Source organism: Platalea leucorodia (assembly GCF_965183815.1).
Source record: "Platalea leucorodia genome assembly, chromosome: 4".
Taxonomy (NCBI): domain Eukaryota; kingdom Metazoa; phylum Chordata; class Aves; order Pelecaniformes; family Threskiornithidae; genus Platalea; species Platalea leucorodia.
This window is the reverse complement of record NC_138826.1, coordinates 93,785,547-93,803,847: the sequence shown is the minus strand read 5'-3', so window position 1 is coordinate 93,803,847 and position 18,301 is coordinate 93,785,547. Positions and strand designations below refer to the sequence as shown.

Here is an 18,301-nt window from a genome sequence, read left to right as displayed (position 1 = left end):
AAATAGATAAACAGTCACAAATATTATTATTCTTTATATCCAAGCCATCGACATTAAAGTAGCTATTTTACCTCAGATGTGTGAAGTAGTGCAGTGTTTTAATATAGTTTCATTTAATACTGTTTCATCAGTTCAAAGTGTTACATTTGCATCTTTCCTGAGTGTGCTGGATTTGGGTGCTTTTTTTTCCCTGAGTTATCAGAATTTTTGCTTGTTCATTTTCTTTATTGTCAGGGAACAAGTTCTTTCCTTTTTACAACACATATAGTTTTAGAATTAGCATAATGGTTGCAGTATACATGGGGATTATGTACAATCTAATTCATAATGTTCTCAGTCATATTAAGGAATACAAGGCATACACATACTTTTCCAGGTGAGGCTCTAAAGCAGCTTGTAGGTTACTTGGAGGTTGGCTTTTTTTTTTTTCATTTATTTTTTTTCAATTGCAGAGCTTCCAAGGACACAGACCGATTACGAAAACAGTCTGACCACAAAGATGTTCTTGTTCCAGTTTGTCAACTACTATTCTTCATGCTTCTACATAGCTTTCTTTAAGGGTAAATTTGTAGGTTACCCTGGAAATCCAGTTTATTGGCTAGGAAAGTATCGCAATGAAGAGGTAAGAATGTACGATAGTGTTTGCTTTTACACAGCAGGAGCCATTAGTCCAGGTATTCTGCTGCAGTTAGGAGTGTGCAACATAGTTGTACATAGTGAACATGAGGTTCAAAAAGTGACTGCCTCCCAAGCCAATTGCCTCCTTAGTAACCCTTAGCATAAATGATTATGACACAAGATCACTTGGGCTTAGAAATGTACTAGGCATACCCAGAAAGGCTTATTTTCCCATGGTCCAACAGCCTGTGAATCAGCACAGAGGGGAAGGGGAGAACACCAGTAGAAGCATTCCTATTCTGCTGGGTGACCCTCGCCTGGTGACAGCACAGTACAAAGCTGCATGACTTCACCTGGTATTTCACTCTTTCACTAGTGTCCTGTCAACCTACCATATATGACCATATGTGACCTGGAATTGGCTTTTGCATACATTATTGGAACGGTTTGCCTAAATACTCTTCTTGCATTGCTTTAAGAAATGTTATCATAATAAAACAGGAATGCATTATTTTAAATGCTTCATTCGTGCCTGAAAAGTTACCCAACTTTAAAAATTTTTCATGTCTCTCCCAACTTTCAGTGTGATCCAGGCGGATGTCTCCTCGAACTCACAACTCAGCTTGCCATCATAGTAGGAGGTAAAGCAATCTGGAACAACATTCAAGAAGTGCTTCTTCCGTAAGTTCAAACGATTAAGTACTCTGCTCTTTCATATTTGAAAGATACTGCTTTTGCTTGATGCATTCAGGCATTTGGTAGGCGCGTATTGTATTCTAAAAGAATAAGACTAGTCTTTTGGGGCCTTTTTAGACAGTTTGGATGTTTTCGGTCTGGTAGCTCCAAGCTCCTATCTCTGTCGTTCTGACTGATTTTAGTTCTAATCAGAAATGCTTCCTTCCTCTGCAAATCAGACTCAGTGTGTTTCAGGTTGGATACTTAAAACTGAGAGAATAGAAGCTCTGAAAATATTAAACTAAATACTGTTGCTCAATATTGAGTGGAATGATTTGTTGTTATATACTGGGCTTTTAAAAATCATACATAAGTTACTAATTTAACTCATTTAGTTTTACAGTCATATTTGACATTCATAGTGCCTATACGTTCTCTTTCAGTGGGGCAGATCTTTGGAAGGTCACGTTTTAATGTAAACAATAAGCAAAGTGCTAACCAGGAATGCCCTCCATTTGATTTAGGTTAAGATGCTATCTGGGACTCTGTTCCTTCTCCCAGGACTTATTCTTTATTTTATGCTGATCAGTGGCTGTTATGTTGCTTGGAGTAGGGAACTCCCAGTTTGCTCATGCCCTCCTGAATGCCATAAGCACCAGCTCACAGCATTGTATTCCCTCTGGCTGTGGTTCTTCCAAGCCCACAAATTGTGCTCCTTTGCTGCACAGTGACCCCACTTCAAAGCGTGTCGTAAATACTGTGTAGGGTTGAGGCTAGGGTGCTCTGCTGAGATACAGTTCCTCCAGACCCCGATGCTCCATATATGCTGCTGGTTGCAGGATGGACCTGTAGACCCGTCCTTCTTTTCAACATCTTCTTTTACCTGGGGAACAGTCCCTACACTGAGCATGCCTGCAGATGTCAGCTCCAGCCATAGGCAACTGACTCCCCCTTCTGCATACAGGAAATATATTCATGTGACCAGAATTTTTAATTTACTTCCCAGGGTGCCAAGTAACATTTAGGTGTTGAAATGCTGGGTATCACTTCTGGATCTGGTTCTTTGCTCTCTCATTCTGCATCTCTGCAAGTATAAAGAGAGTCATTTGGGTTTTTTTCTCTGTTGATAGACATTCCCCCCCACCTCCCTTTTTTTGAATATGGTTCTTTGGCTGCTGAAAATGGCTACAGCAAATTGATCAGTTTTCTTAAATTCTCATGCAAGCCTTTCAGATGAGAAGATCAACCTCACATCAATCCCTGGGAAGGTGAAGGAGTAGCTAATCCTGGAAACCATTTCCAGGCACATAAAAGACAAGAAAGTCACTAGGAGTAGTCAGCATGGATTCACCATGGGGAAGTCATGGTTGACCAACCTGCTGCCCTTCTGTGATGAAATGACTGGCTCAGTAGATGAGAGGAAAGCAGTGGATATTGTCTACCTCGATTTCAGTAAGGCTGTTGACGCTGTCTTCCGTAAAAGCATCATAGGGGAGCTGCTGAAGTATGGGCTGGATGAGCAGACAGTGAGGTGGACTCAAAACTTGCTGAATGGCCAGGCCCAGAGGGTGGTGATCAGAGGCGTGAAGTCTAGTTGGAGGCCAGTCACTAGCGCTGTACCCCAGGGGTCAGTACTGGGTCCCCTCCTGTTTAACATCTTCATTAATGATCTGGATGAGGGGACAGAATGTACCCTCAGCAAGTTTGCTGATGACACAAAACTGGTAAGTCAGAGAGTTGTGCTACCACCCAGAGGGACTTTGACAGGCTGGAGAAATAGGCTGACAAGAACCTCATGGAATTCAACAAGGGGAAGTGCAAAGTCCTGCAACTGGGGAAGAACAACCCCATGCACCAGTATGGGGCCACCCAGCTGGAAAGCAGCCTGGCAGAAAAGGGACTGGGGGTCCTGGTGGACACCGAGTTCAACATGAGCCAACAATGTGCCCTTGCGGCAAAGAAGGCTAATGGTATCCTCAGCTGCATTAGGAGGAGTGTTGCCAGCAGGTCGAGGGAGGTGATCCTTCCCCTCTAGTCAGCACTGGGGAGGCTACACCTGGAGTGCTGTATCCAGTTCTGGGCCCCCCAGTATAAGAGACATGGACATACTGAAGAAAGTCCAGCAAAGGGCCACAAGGATGATTAAGGGACTGGAGCACCTCACATATGAGGAGAGGCTGAGAGAGCTGGGACTATTCAGCCTGGAGAAGAGAAGGCTTAAGGGGGGATCTCATCAATGTGTACAAATACCTGAGGGGCGAGTGTAAAGAAGAGGGAGCCAGACTAATCTCAGTGACTAATGCCCAGTGAAAGGACAAGAGGCAATGGGCATGGGCATAGGAGGTTTCCTCTGAACATAAGAAAACACGTTTTTACTGTGAGGGTGACTGAGCAGAGGCACAGGTTGGCCAGGGAGGTTGTGGAGTCTCCATCCTTGGAGATATTCAAAAGCCGTCTAGACATGATCCTGGGCAACCAGCTCTAGGTGGCCCTGCCTGTGCAAGGAGGGGTTGGACCAAATGACCTCCAGAGGTGCCTTCCAACCTCAACCATTCTATGATTCTGTGAATTTTGTGATCAAAAGGAATTAATCTGTATAACCACAGGCCTACATTTAACTCGATTTTTTATTACCTTGAATTTTATGTGGTCATTCACCTGTACAACTTTATACTTACAACTGTAAGTATAAATCACTATGATTCTAATATATTTCCCTTTTACACTCTTATTTATGGTTATAAATAACTGCTTTCAGGATAAGGAAACAGAAGATTATACTCGTGTTTGAAGAATAACTAAATCCACTGTTCAAAGCTATAACAGCACAAATGTCAATTTTTTCCATTTACTGAACTTTTTAGGTTATTTTACCAATGTTAGTCGTCTTTTTCTCCCTGGCTGATAGTTGGGTTAAGAATCTAATCGGAAGATACTGCGCAGCTGCCAGATCAGAAAAAGTTGTTCCACGCTGGGAACAGGACTACCACCTGCAGCCCATTGGAAAACTTGGACTGTTTTATGAGTATCTTGAAATGGGTAAGTGGCAGTTTAGTTTGGATTCACTATCACTGCTGGATACAAACATGCTCTAAAGAAAATCTTCGTACAAGCAATGCTTAATAAGTTTGTAGACAGAGGAGACGTGAATGTTTTCCAAGACAAGTTTTAATGAGCCATTATAGATAGTTTGGCAAGCTTTTATTAAGCAGCTACGCCTCAATCCAATTTATAACTAGGAAACAGCATGTGATTGTACAAGGAGAACTGCTGCTTCTTTGCCTTGTCCTCTGAGAAATGCATCCAGAAGGCAGACCACGGCCATGTTCTGGTGTTGTACAGCAGAGCCCTGTGTTGGACTGCTCTGCCGGGGATCTGCAGTCACCAGTACTTGTCACTGGTCTCATGGGAGCTGGCAGATCTCTGGTTTGTTGCCACCATCCATTCTGTCACAGCATTGCCAGCGTACTTGTGGCAGCACCCAGACACCAATAACATCATTGTTAGTTCGGGCTTTCTAGCACAGCACTGAGACGGATAATCATTAGATTTCCAAGTCTTCATGTTGAAGATGTAAGAAAGAAATGGATGTTTAAATACCCTGAATAGTTCCTCTTGGTGTGTTGTGACTTGTAGCATTTTCCTGTCCCTCCACCTAGCAGGTTTTTTTAGTACTGTTGCGCTCCTATCTTCTCATACATAAGATTTGCTAGGAACTCAGCTACTCTTTCTTGTCTCCGTCTCCGACAGTTGCAGTATATAAAGTATACGTGCTCATATATGCTTATCTATCTCCAGTAAGTGAAAGCCTCATCAATGTATGTAACCTCTCCCTTTGACAGTTATACAGTTTGGCTTTGTCACTCTGTTTGTCGCATCGTTCCCCCTGGCTCCTCTTCTGGCTCTTATCAACAACATGTTGGAAATCCGGTTGGATGCCTGGAAGCTGACGACCCAGTTCAGGCGCATGGTTCCACAGAAGGCACAAGACATCGGCGCCTGGCAGCCCATCATGCAAGGCATAGCCATTCTGGCAGTGGTCACCAATGTAAGTACTGGGCCAACAACTGCAAAAGGTAAAATGCCTTCACGGCAGGTGTTACTACCAAACGTGGGAACGCCATATGTGGCAATGTAGCACTTAAATGATCCTAAATGCATTACGAGCATCAGTCTCTTAAGACTTTAGCCCCTGTGAAATAGGCTCTCAGTTACTTTCCAGATGTTTTGGAAACAGAATATGGCTACTGTCTAAAATATTATATCTAAAGAAAAGAAATCATATTTAGAGTCGCTAGAGTCTTCAGAAAACTCTTTTACATATGAAGACTATAGTGCGTCGTTCCTAAAATTATAGCACATAGTACAGAGATCTTTTTGGACAGCCTACAGCTAAATGCATGAATTTTGAAAAAATTCGGTTGCAGCTTAACTAAGTTATAATTGATTGTTGCTTCTAATTGTTACAATTTTTATGGTCATGCCTTCATATTTGAATTTGGCTTTAATAAATTTTGCACTTCAAACAGAAATTCAGCTTCTTTCTTGTGTACTTAAAAATACAATGTGTGCTCAAAATCGCAGCACTTACCTTTTGAGATCAGAATGAATTTTCTGAGAATTTGCAAATTAATCTTTTTCAGTTGGATTTAAAATTAAATTTTAAAAAAGTTTCTGTAAAATATTTAGAAAAACTTTTTTTTTCCTGATGAATATACTTCTAACAATGAAATTCAGACTTTTCAAATTTCCTATATCATTAATTCACCAAGATCTTACACATAAGCTGCATTGTGGGGAGAAAAATAATCCGTTGGACTTCACCACTGTGATTTATTTGATTGCTTATTCTTAAACAGTAGCTAATATGTATTACCTTTCAAAAAATTCCTACTGCTGGCCTTTCCCAAAAGAGCAGTGACCACTGCTTTCCTCTGCAGGGACAGTGACCCCACAGACTGTCTATGGTTAATAGCTTTTTTCAACAAGGTCACCATTTTCTGCTGTTATCAGTGAGATCAGGGATTCCTTCTTACACACTTAAAGGTAGTCACTTCCTCCAGGACCTCATCCTTGCAGTAGCAGTACCTTACTGCGCTCAGTTTCTGGACAAAGCAGTTGAGTCTGAAGACAAGAGTTCGGCTTAGCCCAAGATTTTACAGGAGGCTCTGCCTGTTTGGAGAATGGTGGACTTTGGGTAAGAGGGGGGAGATGGAGCTGAGCACTCTACCATAGATACTAACCACATAGTTAGGGGACTTACTTCAAGTAAAAGAACAATTCAAATTTAAATAAGGTCTTATTTAAATATGGGCTTACTTAAATAAGGGTTTGTTATGAACTTATTTTCTTGTATCTCGGGCACCTTCTATAGTCATTAGGTGCTTGGCTGGTCTGGGGTCTCACCCCCAGGGGTTCTGCTTTTCAGAAATAATGTGACAGGTACGTGCACCTTCTCTTCCTACACACAGATGAGTGTCCCTGCATATTGCTCTCTCTTTTTTCCTCCACTTTTAAAAGTCTTTGTTTTGCCCCCAGAAGGACGAGGCTATTTTCAAAGAATGGGAAGATGAGCTTCCATGACCTGACTGCCTATTGGGTTATCATCTTCTCAGCAGCTTGTTTTCATTATTTTGGGGGTTGGGGGTGGTACCATATAGAAATAGGAGTCCAGGGTGGATTTCAGTGATTAGGAAAATTTTATGCGTCAGCCTCAGCTACCAGATGTATTTTCAGGTATTTGAAGGTCTCCCAAAATGTCCATTATTCTTTTTCAGAACTTTATTTTGCACTATAGCAATTCAACAGGTATGCTAAACATAGCTAGAATGTAGAGAGGAGACTCAGGAGGACATAAAGGCAGAAAATTAAGCACAGAGAAATGTCAGAAGAAAAAAGGAAACTCGAAGATGGAAAATTTGCAAGAGAATCTGGGAGACAGACAACAAGCTAAAGCATATGCTCCAGCTGTTTCACACTGCTCTGCTGAAGCAAGCCAAACATAAATCTAGCTGCTCCATAGGCATGTGAAACATCCAAGGCCTACTAGTAAATCTGGTGTTAAAATTTAAACCAAAAATGATGCAACTTTGGTAACACATGTTCAGACTGTTAGAAATGTCAGGTGGCACCAGAGATACTTTGGGGCTCTTTTGTTTCAGTGCCTGTGTAAAAAAATTGTTAATGATAACTCTCCCAGCAAATTATGGAGTTAGTGCAAATTCCCAAAGAAGCAGAGCTATAGTAAAGTAGAGGTAACATTATTGGTGCATCAATATCCTTTTCTGAACTATGCTGATACAAAACTTGTAAAATAAAAGGCAAAGAAGCTTCTGGTGCCCTGGAAGAAAAACAAATATGTTATGCTATTGGATAAGCTAACTGTCTTTCCTAGTCAATCCAGCTGGGTCTGGTAATACCACTATGAAATAAAAAGTTGGATATACATCTTAAGATTACTTTAAAACATTGTTACGAGCACCTTAGTCATAGTCCTTATGATATTCAGGGTGGAGTTAAAGTGGCTTTGGTGACCTTAAAGTGACTCAGACATGTGTAGGCTTCTGTTAGGAATGTATTCATGCCCTGCTCTAGATTCTGCAGAAAAATGAGCCAGCAATAGTTCTAGGTGTCGATCGCTACCCATCCGCAACTCACCTGAGGCTAATCAGAGCTTTGCAACCTTTTTTCACTCCAAATTCCTCCTTATGTGCTGTACTCCTCAAGGCATTGCTGAAAACATGGAGTCCTCAATGTGCAAAAGTATATTGACAGCTTGGTTTTACTCTCTGTCCTCCTTGACAGGCACTGAATCCCAATGTTCATGTAACTGTTAACTGCAGGCATGTTTCTGTTAGAGTCACCCTTTCTGGAGGTCTCAGACGTTAGAAAGAGTTATTGTCAGTTTGAATGTAGTGCATTTTTGCCACTGACATCGGTGGGGCTGTTAGCATGCGAGGGGCACAGCACCGGAGACTGTGGTGTTCAAAAGGCCCTGCTGCAGGTGTTGTAAGGACCTCAAAGAGATCAGTATTTCTTGCTAATGAAGTATGGGCTATAAAGCCATACACTAGATCAAATGCTGTTTTCATCCTTGTTTGACATCCAGGATCTAGTATAGGCCACCAGTCTTTCCTTTACTATCCCTTCCTTGATTTTTCCTTAGCACACAGAAACTGTTTCTTCTCTTCTCTGTGACTTGTTACAGCTGATTAGTCTTGGGTAGTGTATCATCTTCTCCTTCATGCATTACCTTTGGAACACCTGCTAGTAGCTTGCAAGCAACTTTTGCACAAAACTACCAGTTTTGCAACTTGCTGCTCAGGCACTGGACTTGCTGTTGCATGATACCAAAGCATCTGTTGTTGATTTGAAGACTGATTTTAATTAGTTATGGTATAAATGGAAAAGTTTGCAGTAAAGCTTCGGAAGTAGAGAATGTGCTATTTGTTTGTAGTCCTCCAGTGCAATACTCTGAAATGCAGCCCATAAGTCAGGAGAAAAGAAGTTTTTCCTTTGAGAGGATGCCGTAGGATTAGCTTTCGTATTTCTGTCCTTGCAGCTCTCTGGAGCACATCTGGAGATCATTCCGAGAGAGGGAAGAGAGTGGGACAGGGTTCAGATTTAGAATGATGAGAGACCTGGGGCCTTGCAAAAAAAATCAGTAAGAGCAAATATTAAGTTGTGTAAATACCATATTCTAGCATCTTTCTAAATGATACACAGAAGCAGCATCAAACTCATTTGGTCCAAAGGGAGAAGGGAATTTTTTGCCTTACTGTTCAGTTGCTATTAGTTCATTTGTGGTCTGACTGGATGAGCTAATGAACAGAAAGAAATTATATTTAACTAAAACTTTCTGTGCTTGTACTTCAGTTGAAAACAGAGTAATTTAGGTGAGGTCTTTTCCCTGCAACTGCAAGACACAGTAATATATATTTCTTGTCAGCCAAAACCACCTACTCTGCGTGTAAATATAAACAACACATAATTTTCACTTCATTGCACACTGGCATGTAATGCTTAAAAACAGTTTTTAAAAGTGCATGCCAACTACATTAGATTTAAACAAGAGTACAGTACAGAAAAAAACTTATCCTTGAAAATTTTAAACGAGTTTATTTTAGTCTTAGGGTGCCTCCCTCTTCTTTCTCATCAAACCAAATTAACTTTCTCTCAACTGAACTCAATTGTAACACTATTCTGGAGAACGAAATATAGGTTTTGGACCACAGTCTCAATCTTAAGTCTTTTTTCTGCAATTTTTGCTTAACTCGAGTTTGACTTCTCAGGTACTTCAAAGTAAGCTAACTCAAAAGGTAAGACATTAGAATAGTGTTCAACATTTGGCAGTGGTGCTACTTGAGGTGGGGTGGGTCTTGCACCCTTCTCAGCTCCTTGCCCCTTCCCTTCCCTGTCTTTTCCCCTTGTTGCTGTCTCTTGTGTTGTTCTGGCACCAGCACTTTGACAACCACATGATGAACCAGATCAGGGAGTGGATCCGGCCGGGATTCCCTGCCAGATCGGTGCCATGATCTGATCTGCTGCACAGCTGCATGAATGCATGAGTGACTGCTAGGGGCAGAGGCAGGAGAGATGGTGGTTGTTTTAGCTAGCACTGCCACCAAAGTGTTGTTTGAGGAACTGTAGAAGAGGTGTCTGCATTTTTTTTCACCTTTCTCCTCTTTCCCCTTCCCTTTTTTTCAACTGTTAGAAATACCTCCTCAGGTTGGGGCTGTCTTGCTGGGAATGCTGCACGAAGGTGGACAATTTTTGCCTCATCTCATGAAAATAAGGAAATAAAGGCTGCATGAATCACAGACTGGCATGAAGGGGAATAAAATACAGATATTAGCTAGCTTTTATGCTCCTCTATTACCCATTACTGCTTAACTTTGCCCCTTCCTCTGTCCCGCACCTTTCCTATGGCTTTTTTTCTGCCCATTTTATGCATCTCTGCCTAAACCTCCCTCCCCTTGGTCCCATTAGATCCCTCCTTCACACCTTTCTCCTCCATGTCTCTGCCCTGGTTCTTTCCATCCTTATTGTCAAGTGTTTTTTTCCCCTGCCATGGGACAAAAGACTTCTCTTTCAGCCCTGGAGTGCAGCTCGTCCCTCCTTCCTCGGTGCTGGACACCAGAGACGCCTGTTGTCATGAGTTGGCTGGGCAGCCTCTTGCTGGGCACTCAGCTGGAGATCTTGCCAGTGGAAAGTCTTCCTCACAGGGAAACCTTTTGAATTTGCAATAGCAGAGGAGGAGATTGGATTAAACATAGCTAACCTGTCCTCCAGAATAAGATGTTTTGGGAAGTTCATGAGTTTAGAAAAGACTTCCCACAACAAACCCACGGATCCAATTTCCTACCCAGTTTGTGACTAGCAGACTGAGTAGGACAGGGACTCTCTTGGGAGCAAGATAAAAACAAATGGTCACGTCATATGTAAAACAGCACTATGCAGCTGCTACTAAAAAAATTATCTTGGCATCAAGAGCAGTTTCCACATGTACTGACACTGAAACTTATGAGGCAACAACTGCCAAGATGAACTTGGGCTGGCTAGCACCTCAGAAAGAGTGGGATGTTTCTAGGGTCAGAGATGCATCAGCTATATATATAATTTATTTCATTCTTTTACTCAAACCTCAGGCTTCCTGGTGAATTTAATTTTCTATTATTGAAGGACTCTTCCGTTGTTTCCATGAGTTTCATCAGGCAGGATTTCTTTAAGCATCTCATAAGTACATCTGACAGCAAGCACGTTTGCTGAAGGTTACTAGAGTACTTAGAGTACTTAGAGTACTTTAAGGTGAGTTTGGCTGCTGACCTCCACTGCACGCTCATGAGGAAAAAACTGTATTTTAGTATAACTTTTTTAAGGCATCCAGCAGAGCTAGAGTAATTTAAAAACCGTATAGAGTGCACATTCCAGAGAAAGATTGTTTTATGCCCATGAGTGACTATGTGCTCATTTACGGAGAGAACCACTGACTGAAGAAGCACATATTTTCTATTTTTAGCTCATACTGTAACTTTTGAGATACTAAGTATATGGCAAAGCCATACATATTAAGGCTTATTTCTTAAATGCTACTCTGCTTTTTTGTCTTTTTTTTCTGAAATGCAGGCTATGATAATTGCTTTTACATCTGACATGATTCCTCGTCTGGTTTATTACTGGTCCTTTTCGGTCCCTCCTTATGGGAGTCACAGCAGTCACACTATGAAAGGGTATATAAACAGTACGCTTTCTGTCTTCAATATATCAGACTTCAAGAATGCAAGCAAGCCATTTTCCCCTTGGTTTGGGAACCAAACAACATGCAGGCAAGTGTCAAATAATCATTCTTTTCCAATGAGAAGAATAAATATATTTTTTTTAATATCTAAATCATCTAATTCAGTTAATAATATCCAGGAAGAAATGGTAAAACACAGTAAAAGCCAACATATTTTGAATGGCAGAACTGAGTGGAAGTATTCACCCTTAAGTTTGTGCTACTCAGAAAATTCTTACTTCTTTTCTTTTTCTCATAATTGTTAGTCTTCAAAAAAAAGCACTTTAAATTTTTATAAGTAATTCTTAATACAGTGGCAAAAAAAAAGACTTTTCAGCCAAATATAGCTTATTCTGCAGATACGAAGTTTACCCATTACTGTCGTTACGTGCAGCTAACTGTTCCTGGCTGCATTAAGCAGGGCCATGTCTTGCTCCATCCTCTGGCCACAGTGCCTTACTGCAGAGATGCCTGAGACGAGTTCCTGACTTTCCCACATTGCTTTCAGGTACCGGGATCTCCGCTACCCTCCTGGTCACCCGCACCAATATGAGCATAACATATACTACTGGCATGTCATTGCAGCCAAGCTGGCTTTCATCATTGTCATGGAGGTAAGTGTACGGGGTTTTGAGCATTACTTATTCAAACTTCTCTTCCCTCCATGCAGAAAATCCTTCAAAGACATTCTGTCCAGGCACAGCTCGCAGAGCTGGCGATGTATGCTAGCATGGGCAAGAGCTTGGGAGATGTAAATAAAAAGTGTAGCACCATTAGAAAAAGAAGTCTCTGAAGTCACGACATCAGCAAAGGATTGCCCCACATGTTTGCAGTTTCTTTTCCCAAGAACTGTAAAATTATTTTTAGTATCAGAAATAGAAGGGACAGTTACACCAAAAATATTTTTACATATACTTAGAGGAAGTTTGCGCACAGCCTCATGAATACATATACATAATACATGTGCACTAGCAGAGTGAAGTGTATAAAGACAGTCACTGCGAGAGGTGAGTCTCTAGATGAGCATCAAAAAGCAATTGCTCCTTCCTCTGCAGCTACAATCTGGGCTTATGAAAGATGGGAGTTGGTCCAAGATGAAGGGAGAGGAGTATTAAGTATTATTTCATTATAAAATGTACTTAGGGCCTGATCCAGGGACTACTGAAGTCATCAGAAACATGCAACTGGTTAGATCAGTGTTCCCATAGCAAAGTCCGTTGCCCCAGAGTCATTTGAACAAATCTAAAACGATTTTAAAAGAAACTGTAACCAATATTTCCATGCAGGGGGGAAGCACTGGGTACCAGGGTTCTGCCAAAGCAGGCAGAGAAGTCCTTGTTAAAATCAGGATTAGAAAATCAGAAATTCTTGTTTATCAGACAGTTATTCTATTCATTAGTCATGTCTGCTTTTTAAAATACTGTTCCACTGTGATAGATACTGGTACAGAACCAGCTCAGAGTCTTAAGAGATAATGTGACATTTCATTTATAATAATAACAATGTCCTGTTCAGCCTGACTGACATTTTTTTCATTTTCACCTTCCCCAGCATGTCATATACTTTGTGAAGTTTATTATTTCATACATAATTCCGGATGTATCACAACAGACCAAGAGCAAGGTCAAACGAGAGAAGTACCTAACACAGAAACTCTTGCATGAGAATGATCTCAAAGTTGTGAAAAAAACCATGGGGAAAATAGCAGCCAAAATTATCAAAGGAGTAGACAGCACTTTCTGACCTAAAGCTGAATAAGTACTTTTTTATATGGAATAACAGTATTTAGCCAACTAATACCTGTCCAGATATTACCAATAGCTAATCAAACCCTTTGGATTAATTCCCTGTACTAAACATTGTTTCTTGCAACTGTTACCTCCTCATTTACCTGTTTCCCTTGGACAAATGCAACCACTGCTACTCAGATAAGAGTCATTAATTTTTTAAACGGCTTTAGTAGGACATATTTTTTTAACATGTGAAGATAAAAACTATTTATCATCTTAAAAGACAATGCAGATTAATTCTCAAATACATAGAGTGCTTTCCACTTTATTTAGGCATCAGCTATTAGATCTCTTGTTTGACTTGAATAAAACCTTAAGAACAAGAATGATTTGTTGCGAGAATACCATCACGTCTTCTGAAGGAGTTTTGATTACTTGCTAATGCAAACCCCAACTATAAAATGAAGAGGAAAAGCCAAAATATGAAGGAAGGAGAAGGAAAATACAACCCAAAATCATGTTGTTAAGCCATTGGAATTGACATACTAAGCACTGTTGTGTGCTACACTGAATTAGCTATGCATACTGAGACTTAAATGGATAACAAGATATTTCAATTAATCATGGAGCTGGATCACAAGAAGCAGCAGGACTGTAAGCCCATCCTGTTCATCAATCTCTGTGTAAACAGGAGAATGGCCTTTGAAATCAATGCATGCAAAATGACTTTACAGCACTCCAGTGAGTAGGAAACTCAGGCATTTTATCTTTCCCCAGTCAATGTACTTTCATTAGTTCACTTGCCCATTCTGCTCTGAATGACCATAGCCTTGAAGGTCTCCTACCTGTAATAGTAATGACTGTTAAAAGTCTTTTCACGTACTAAATCAATGTTTGTGGAGGGCTGTCTTTTGCATTTCTCCCACACCAGAGGCACTGTGCTCTTCCCTGATAGATTTCAACATAGGAAGAATGTGCAACAATGGACCTGTTGTGATACAACATTGCGTGATAAAGTGAATTCTGACAAGCCCATGAATCTATTGAAACTGGAGATTGGAATAAACCATTTAATATGCCTTAACCATGGTATGAAGCTTTAAATAACTAGGAAGGGTGTTAGAGGTGTGGATGCATGCGCTAGAGTCATCAGTCATCTTCAAATTAGGCTGCAGATCTGCTTGGCTATTTTGGCTCCAGTTGCAAACTGGGAGTTAAGGAATTACAGATTAAGCACGTATGTAGAGCTCCACTTTGTGTCTGCAGCAATGATATTCCAGATTATTAATTTGCTTTCTCTTTTAACAGTTTTAGTGGACCAATTTCTACAAATCTGAAAACGAAAATCTTGTTAAAAAAGCAAAAGTATGCCTGTGCTCTGTAAACCAGATGATTACTGTTGCATTTGTAATTTTTTACTCTTCTTAAATGTAATAGATATGCAGAATTTTTAGGCAGATTATTCATATAGCTTTTTAAATATTAGAAGTTCGTTTGCAGAAACTAAGTAGCATGTATAAGAAGTATTTTATCCCATTAATAATCAGAAGGAACCAAACGTCTGAATTTTGTAGCAAAACTTCCGAATACTGACTGCTGTGTACCTCAAGCCTGTCCTTTGAAATGGCAACATTTAAACCAGAAGAGGTAGCACATGAGGGGAGGACTCCTTTCAGCAGTCATGATACACAAGCTTTCACTCAGCCAGACTTTGCGTGATTGCGTGGAAGAACGTGACAGGAAAGCTTGGTTCAAAAATCAAGGAAAGATGAAAGAAAGAAACTCACAGGTTCCAGAGAACCACTTGCATTTCTGACACTGAAGGACTGAAGCTTACTTATTATAATGCCCAGAAAACTTTGTGCAGACACCACCTGAAGACAAAAAAAGACACAGGACAGAAAAACAAGATAGACTGCAACAATCAGTGACAGTCAGCCAGAGCAGCGATGGAACCAGTGCTTCTTTGCACAGGGAGTTCTACCCTTTGCCATTTGTTTTGGTTTCATCAGAATCATGACAAGTCTTTAGTTTACCAGGAAGCAAATATAAATTGGGCGGATGGACAAACACTCAGAAGTTTCTAAACAAGACAGAATTTCTTACCAAAATATATCCCCTCAGTACTGGTTTGACCTTTTCCCTGGATCACAGGATGGTTGGGGTTGGAAAGCACCTCTGGAGGTTACCTGGTCCAACACCTCTGTTCAAGCAAGGCCACCTAGAGCAGCCTGCCCAGGACCATGTCCAGATGGCTTTTTAATATCTCCAGGGATGGAGACTCCACAACCTCCCTGGGCAACCTGTGCCAGTGCTCGGTCACCCTCACAGTGAAAAAGTGTTTCTTGATGTTCAGAGGGAACCTCCTGTGTTTGAGTTTGCGCTCATTGCCTCTGGTCCTGTCACTGGATACTAAACTTCTGTTTAAAACAAATTTTTGTCCAAAAAAACTGTTTCATGGAACAATTTTATTGATGTACTCAGGACTTCCCTGTGCAAAATGAGTTTAATTAGAAAGGCCAGTCAGCTCCTTGCAGACTTGGAGCTTTTGATTTTACCTTTGAACCGGCTCTTCCCCATCTGCAGTTGTGTTCAGCTGAGATGCCATTTTCATACCCCCATCAGTGATGACAGTGCCAATGTGCCTTAAACACTCTTTCAGGTGCGGTGTTGGAGGGCTGGGGCAGGCAAGGAGGCATCCTGTAATAAAGGAAAAAAAATGCGGCACAAAGTTGACCATTTCAGGTAATTATTTGGTCTCATGGAAGAATTTATTGCCCCCTTTGAGAGGTAAAGAGACTATGGAAAAAAGGAACTAAGTGCCTTGCCTGGGGTCACACTGTGAGCAGTGGCAGAGATTAAGGCTGATTTTCAGGAGTGCCTGGTCTTCTGCTCCGTGTTTGGTTTGGTTCCTGTGGCCTCTCTCAGTTTTTACATCAACTTTTTAGATCAGTTGGCAGCACTTCCTAAAGGAAGAGTTTGCCCTCAGTGTCATCGGGAGTTTATATTCCTGCCTTTAAAATAGTGGTTTAAAAAAACAGCAGCAAAGCATGTATATCTATGACTTGGGGTCATCCCATAATAAAATCCTAATCAGCTTTGGCTGTGTTTCTACATTACCATTTTTGTCCAGATCAAGAGTGTGCTTTTGAAACTAGTCTTCCACTTGTCGCCGCTTTCTGGGCAGTGCTTCTCATCACAGACTGGTCTCGGGGCACATGGACTGGATTTCTCTTGGTTTAAACTGAACCAGAAGGCAGGTTTTAGATATGCACTTAATGGTTTCTGACAGGCACTTAGTCCAGAGAGCTAAAACCAGAGCTAGGATGAAGAGAGCAGTGAGTACTGCGTGGGCATCAGCTAGTCACATCAACTTTTTGCTCTTGTGATTTGCTTCTGAAGTGCCATGCTCCTTGCTAATGTAGCTGTAACATTTCATTTCAGAAGGCATTATATCAGGAATTCAGTTCAGTTTGCCATATGCACAGTGTTATTCACAGCACAGTTCTGAATGAGAGAGAAAGAAGAGGAAAACCAACAGAGTGCCTAATAATTGCATTTTAATAGTTGGATTTCTTAATCTGTGCAATTTCTGTAGCCTCTACCTCCAGCTGCTGAAACGTGCTCTGCTTCTACACAGGGAGCTCTGCGCAAGCGTCAGAACAAAATGCTGGGGGGGCAGTTGCCAACATAGGAGTATTTATAACTTCCTTTTTTTTAGGCTAGGTCACTTTAATAATATTTAAAGGTCTGCTTGAAAGGAAAAGTAACGTTTGTTTTAAACTATGAATCAATTTTACTCTTTTTTACACTTTATATGTAGGCCAGACTCTTACTTTGTACAGATTTGTTGAAGTCAGGGTGAGTTTGGACCAGTGACCATTTCATTGCCTTAACAAGCACCATAAATTACAGACAGTCACCACTGTTTTAGACTCTGTGTATGTTGATAAAATTCAGAATGTAAGAATGTATTTTTTGTATTTTTTCAAAGAATGTTTGCTATTAGTTTCTGAATAATAAGATTTCTTTATATTTATTGTCATTAAATAAAATCTATTTTAAAATAACAATACGTCTGATGTTGATTAGCATTGTTTGTTTTTCCATGAATGATACTGCCACTGCCAAATGTCACATTTAAATTCTTAGAGTGTCACCCCTGTCTAATTTCCATATTCCTCCTCTTTTTCAATCTTTTTCCATTAAACTGTTACTAGTACTGAAATTTATCTCCTGTTTTTTCTGCATCCTCTAGATGGAAGTCATTCCTTTCAACACCGAGTCGATGACAAGGACCATTATGTTCTCATACAAATAAACAGTTTAGGTCTTTATACCCTTTCACTCTTGTCATGATAAACTCTGTGTTATGTTTCAGAGTCATCATTTATTTCTTCATCTGTATTGAGCCTGTGATGCTCCCACCTCCGGGCAGTCCACTCTCCCTGTCTCTCCCTGCCACCCATCCAGCCAGCCATCAGTTCTCTTCTGCTTCTGCTCTGACTCTTCCTCTTTACTTCGAGGAAATCATTTTCTAAGACTTTGAGAACAGGAAGGTTAGAGAGTAATCTTAAACAGAGACCTTCTTTGTATTGAGGTGTGTTGGTTTTTTTCCCCTTAGGGATTCCCAAGATCTGCTTTAAGTGTAGCTTCATGGTAGTTCTGGAAGCAGAGGTACCACCACTTCCAACCTGTTTTCTTCTGACTAAGGGCTATGTGTCATACAGGTGCCAGTACCCAAGCTGTTCCGCTGCTCTTGCATCAATTTGGCTTTGTCAGAGGGAGAACAAAACGAACTTCATGATGAAGCATAATAAGGCTTATTTTCCTACAAGCAGAAGGATATAGTATCATCGTAGGCCAAATCTATATGAGGACAGTGTGTTTTTAAATTGACTGATACATTTAAAACCCTTCAAAGAGCAGGCTTTAGTATTTTTCTACTTAATACACAAATAGCCAAAGTAGCATATGACTTCTGGTGCTGCCTGCTTAGTTT

The 18,301-nt window shown here is 40.7% G+C and overlaps 1 protein-coding gene across 1 annotated transcript in view; it reads left to right on the top strand.

Moving 5' to 3' along the window:
- The window catches only part of ANO6 (anoctamin 6), a gene marked incomplete at its 5' end in the record, with an annotated part of 75,831 nt that extends 62,131 nt beyond the window's left edge, over positions 1–13,700 (top strand). The window contains 7 exons of the mRNA XM_082309135.1: positions 453–622; positions 1,202–1,299; positions 4,202–4,332; positions 5,136–5,341; positions 11,419–11,618; positions 12,078–12,183; positions 13,121–13,700. Of these exons, the coding sequence (XP_082165261.1) occupies positions 453–622; positions 1,202–1,299; positions 4,202–4,332; positions 5,136–5,341; positions 11,419–11,618; positions 12,078–12,183; positions 13,121–13,312 (1,103 nt within the window). The 3' untranslated portion in view covers positions 13,313–13,700. The remainder of the gene's footprint in view (positions 1–452; positions 623–1,201; positions 1,300–4,201; positions 4,333–5,135; positions 5,342–11,418; positions 11,619–12,077; positions 12,184–13,120) is intronic.
- Between the last annotated feature and the right edge of the window lie 4,601 nt (positions 13,701–18,301).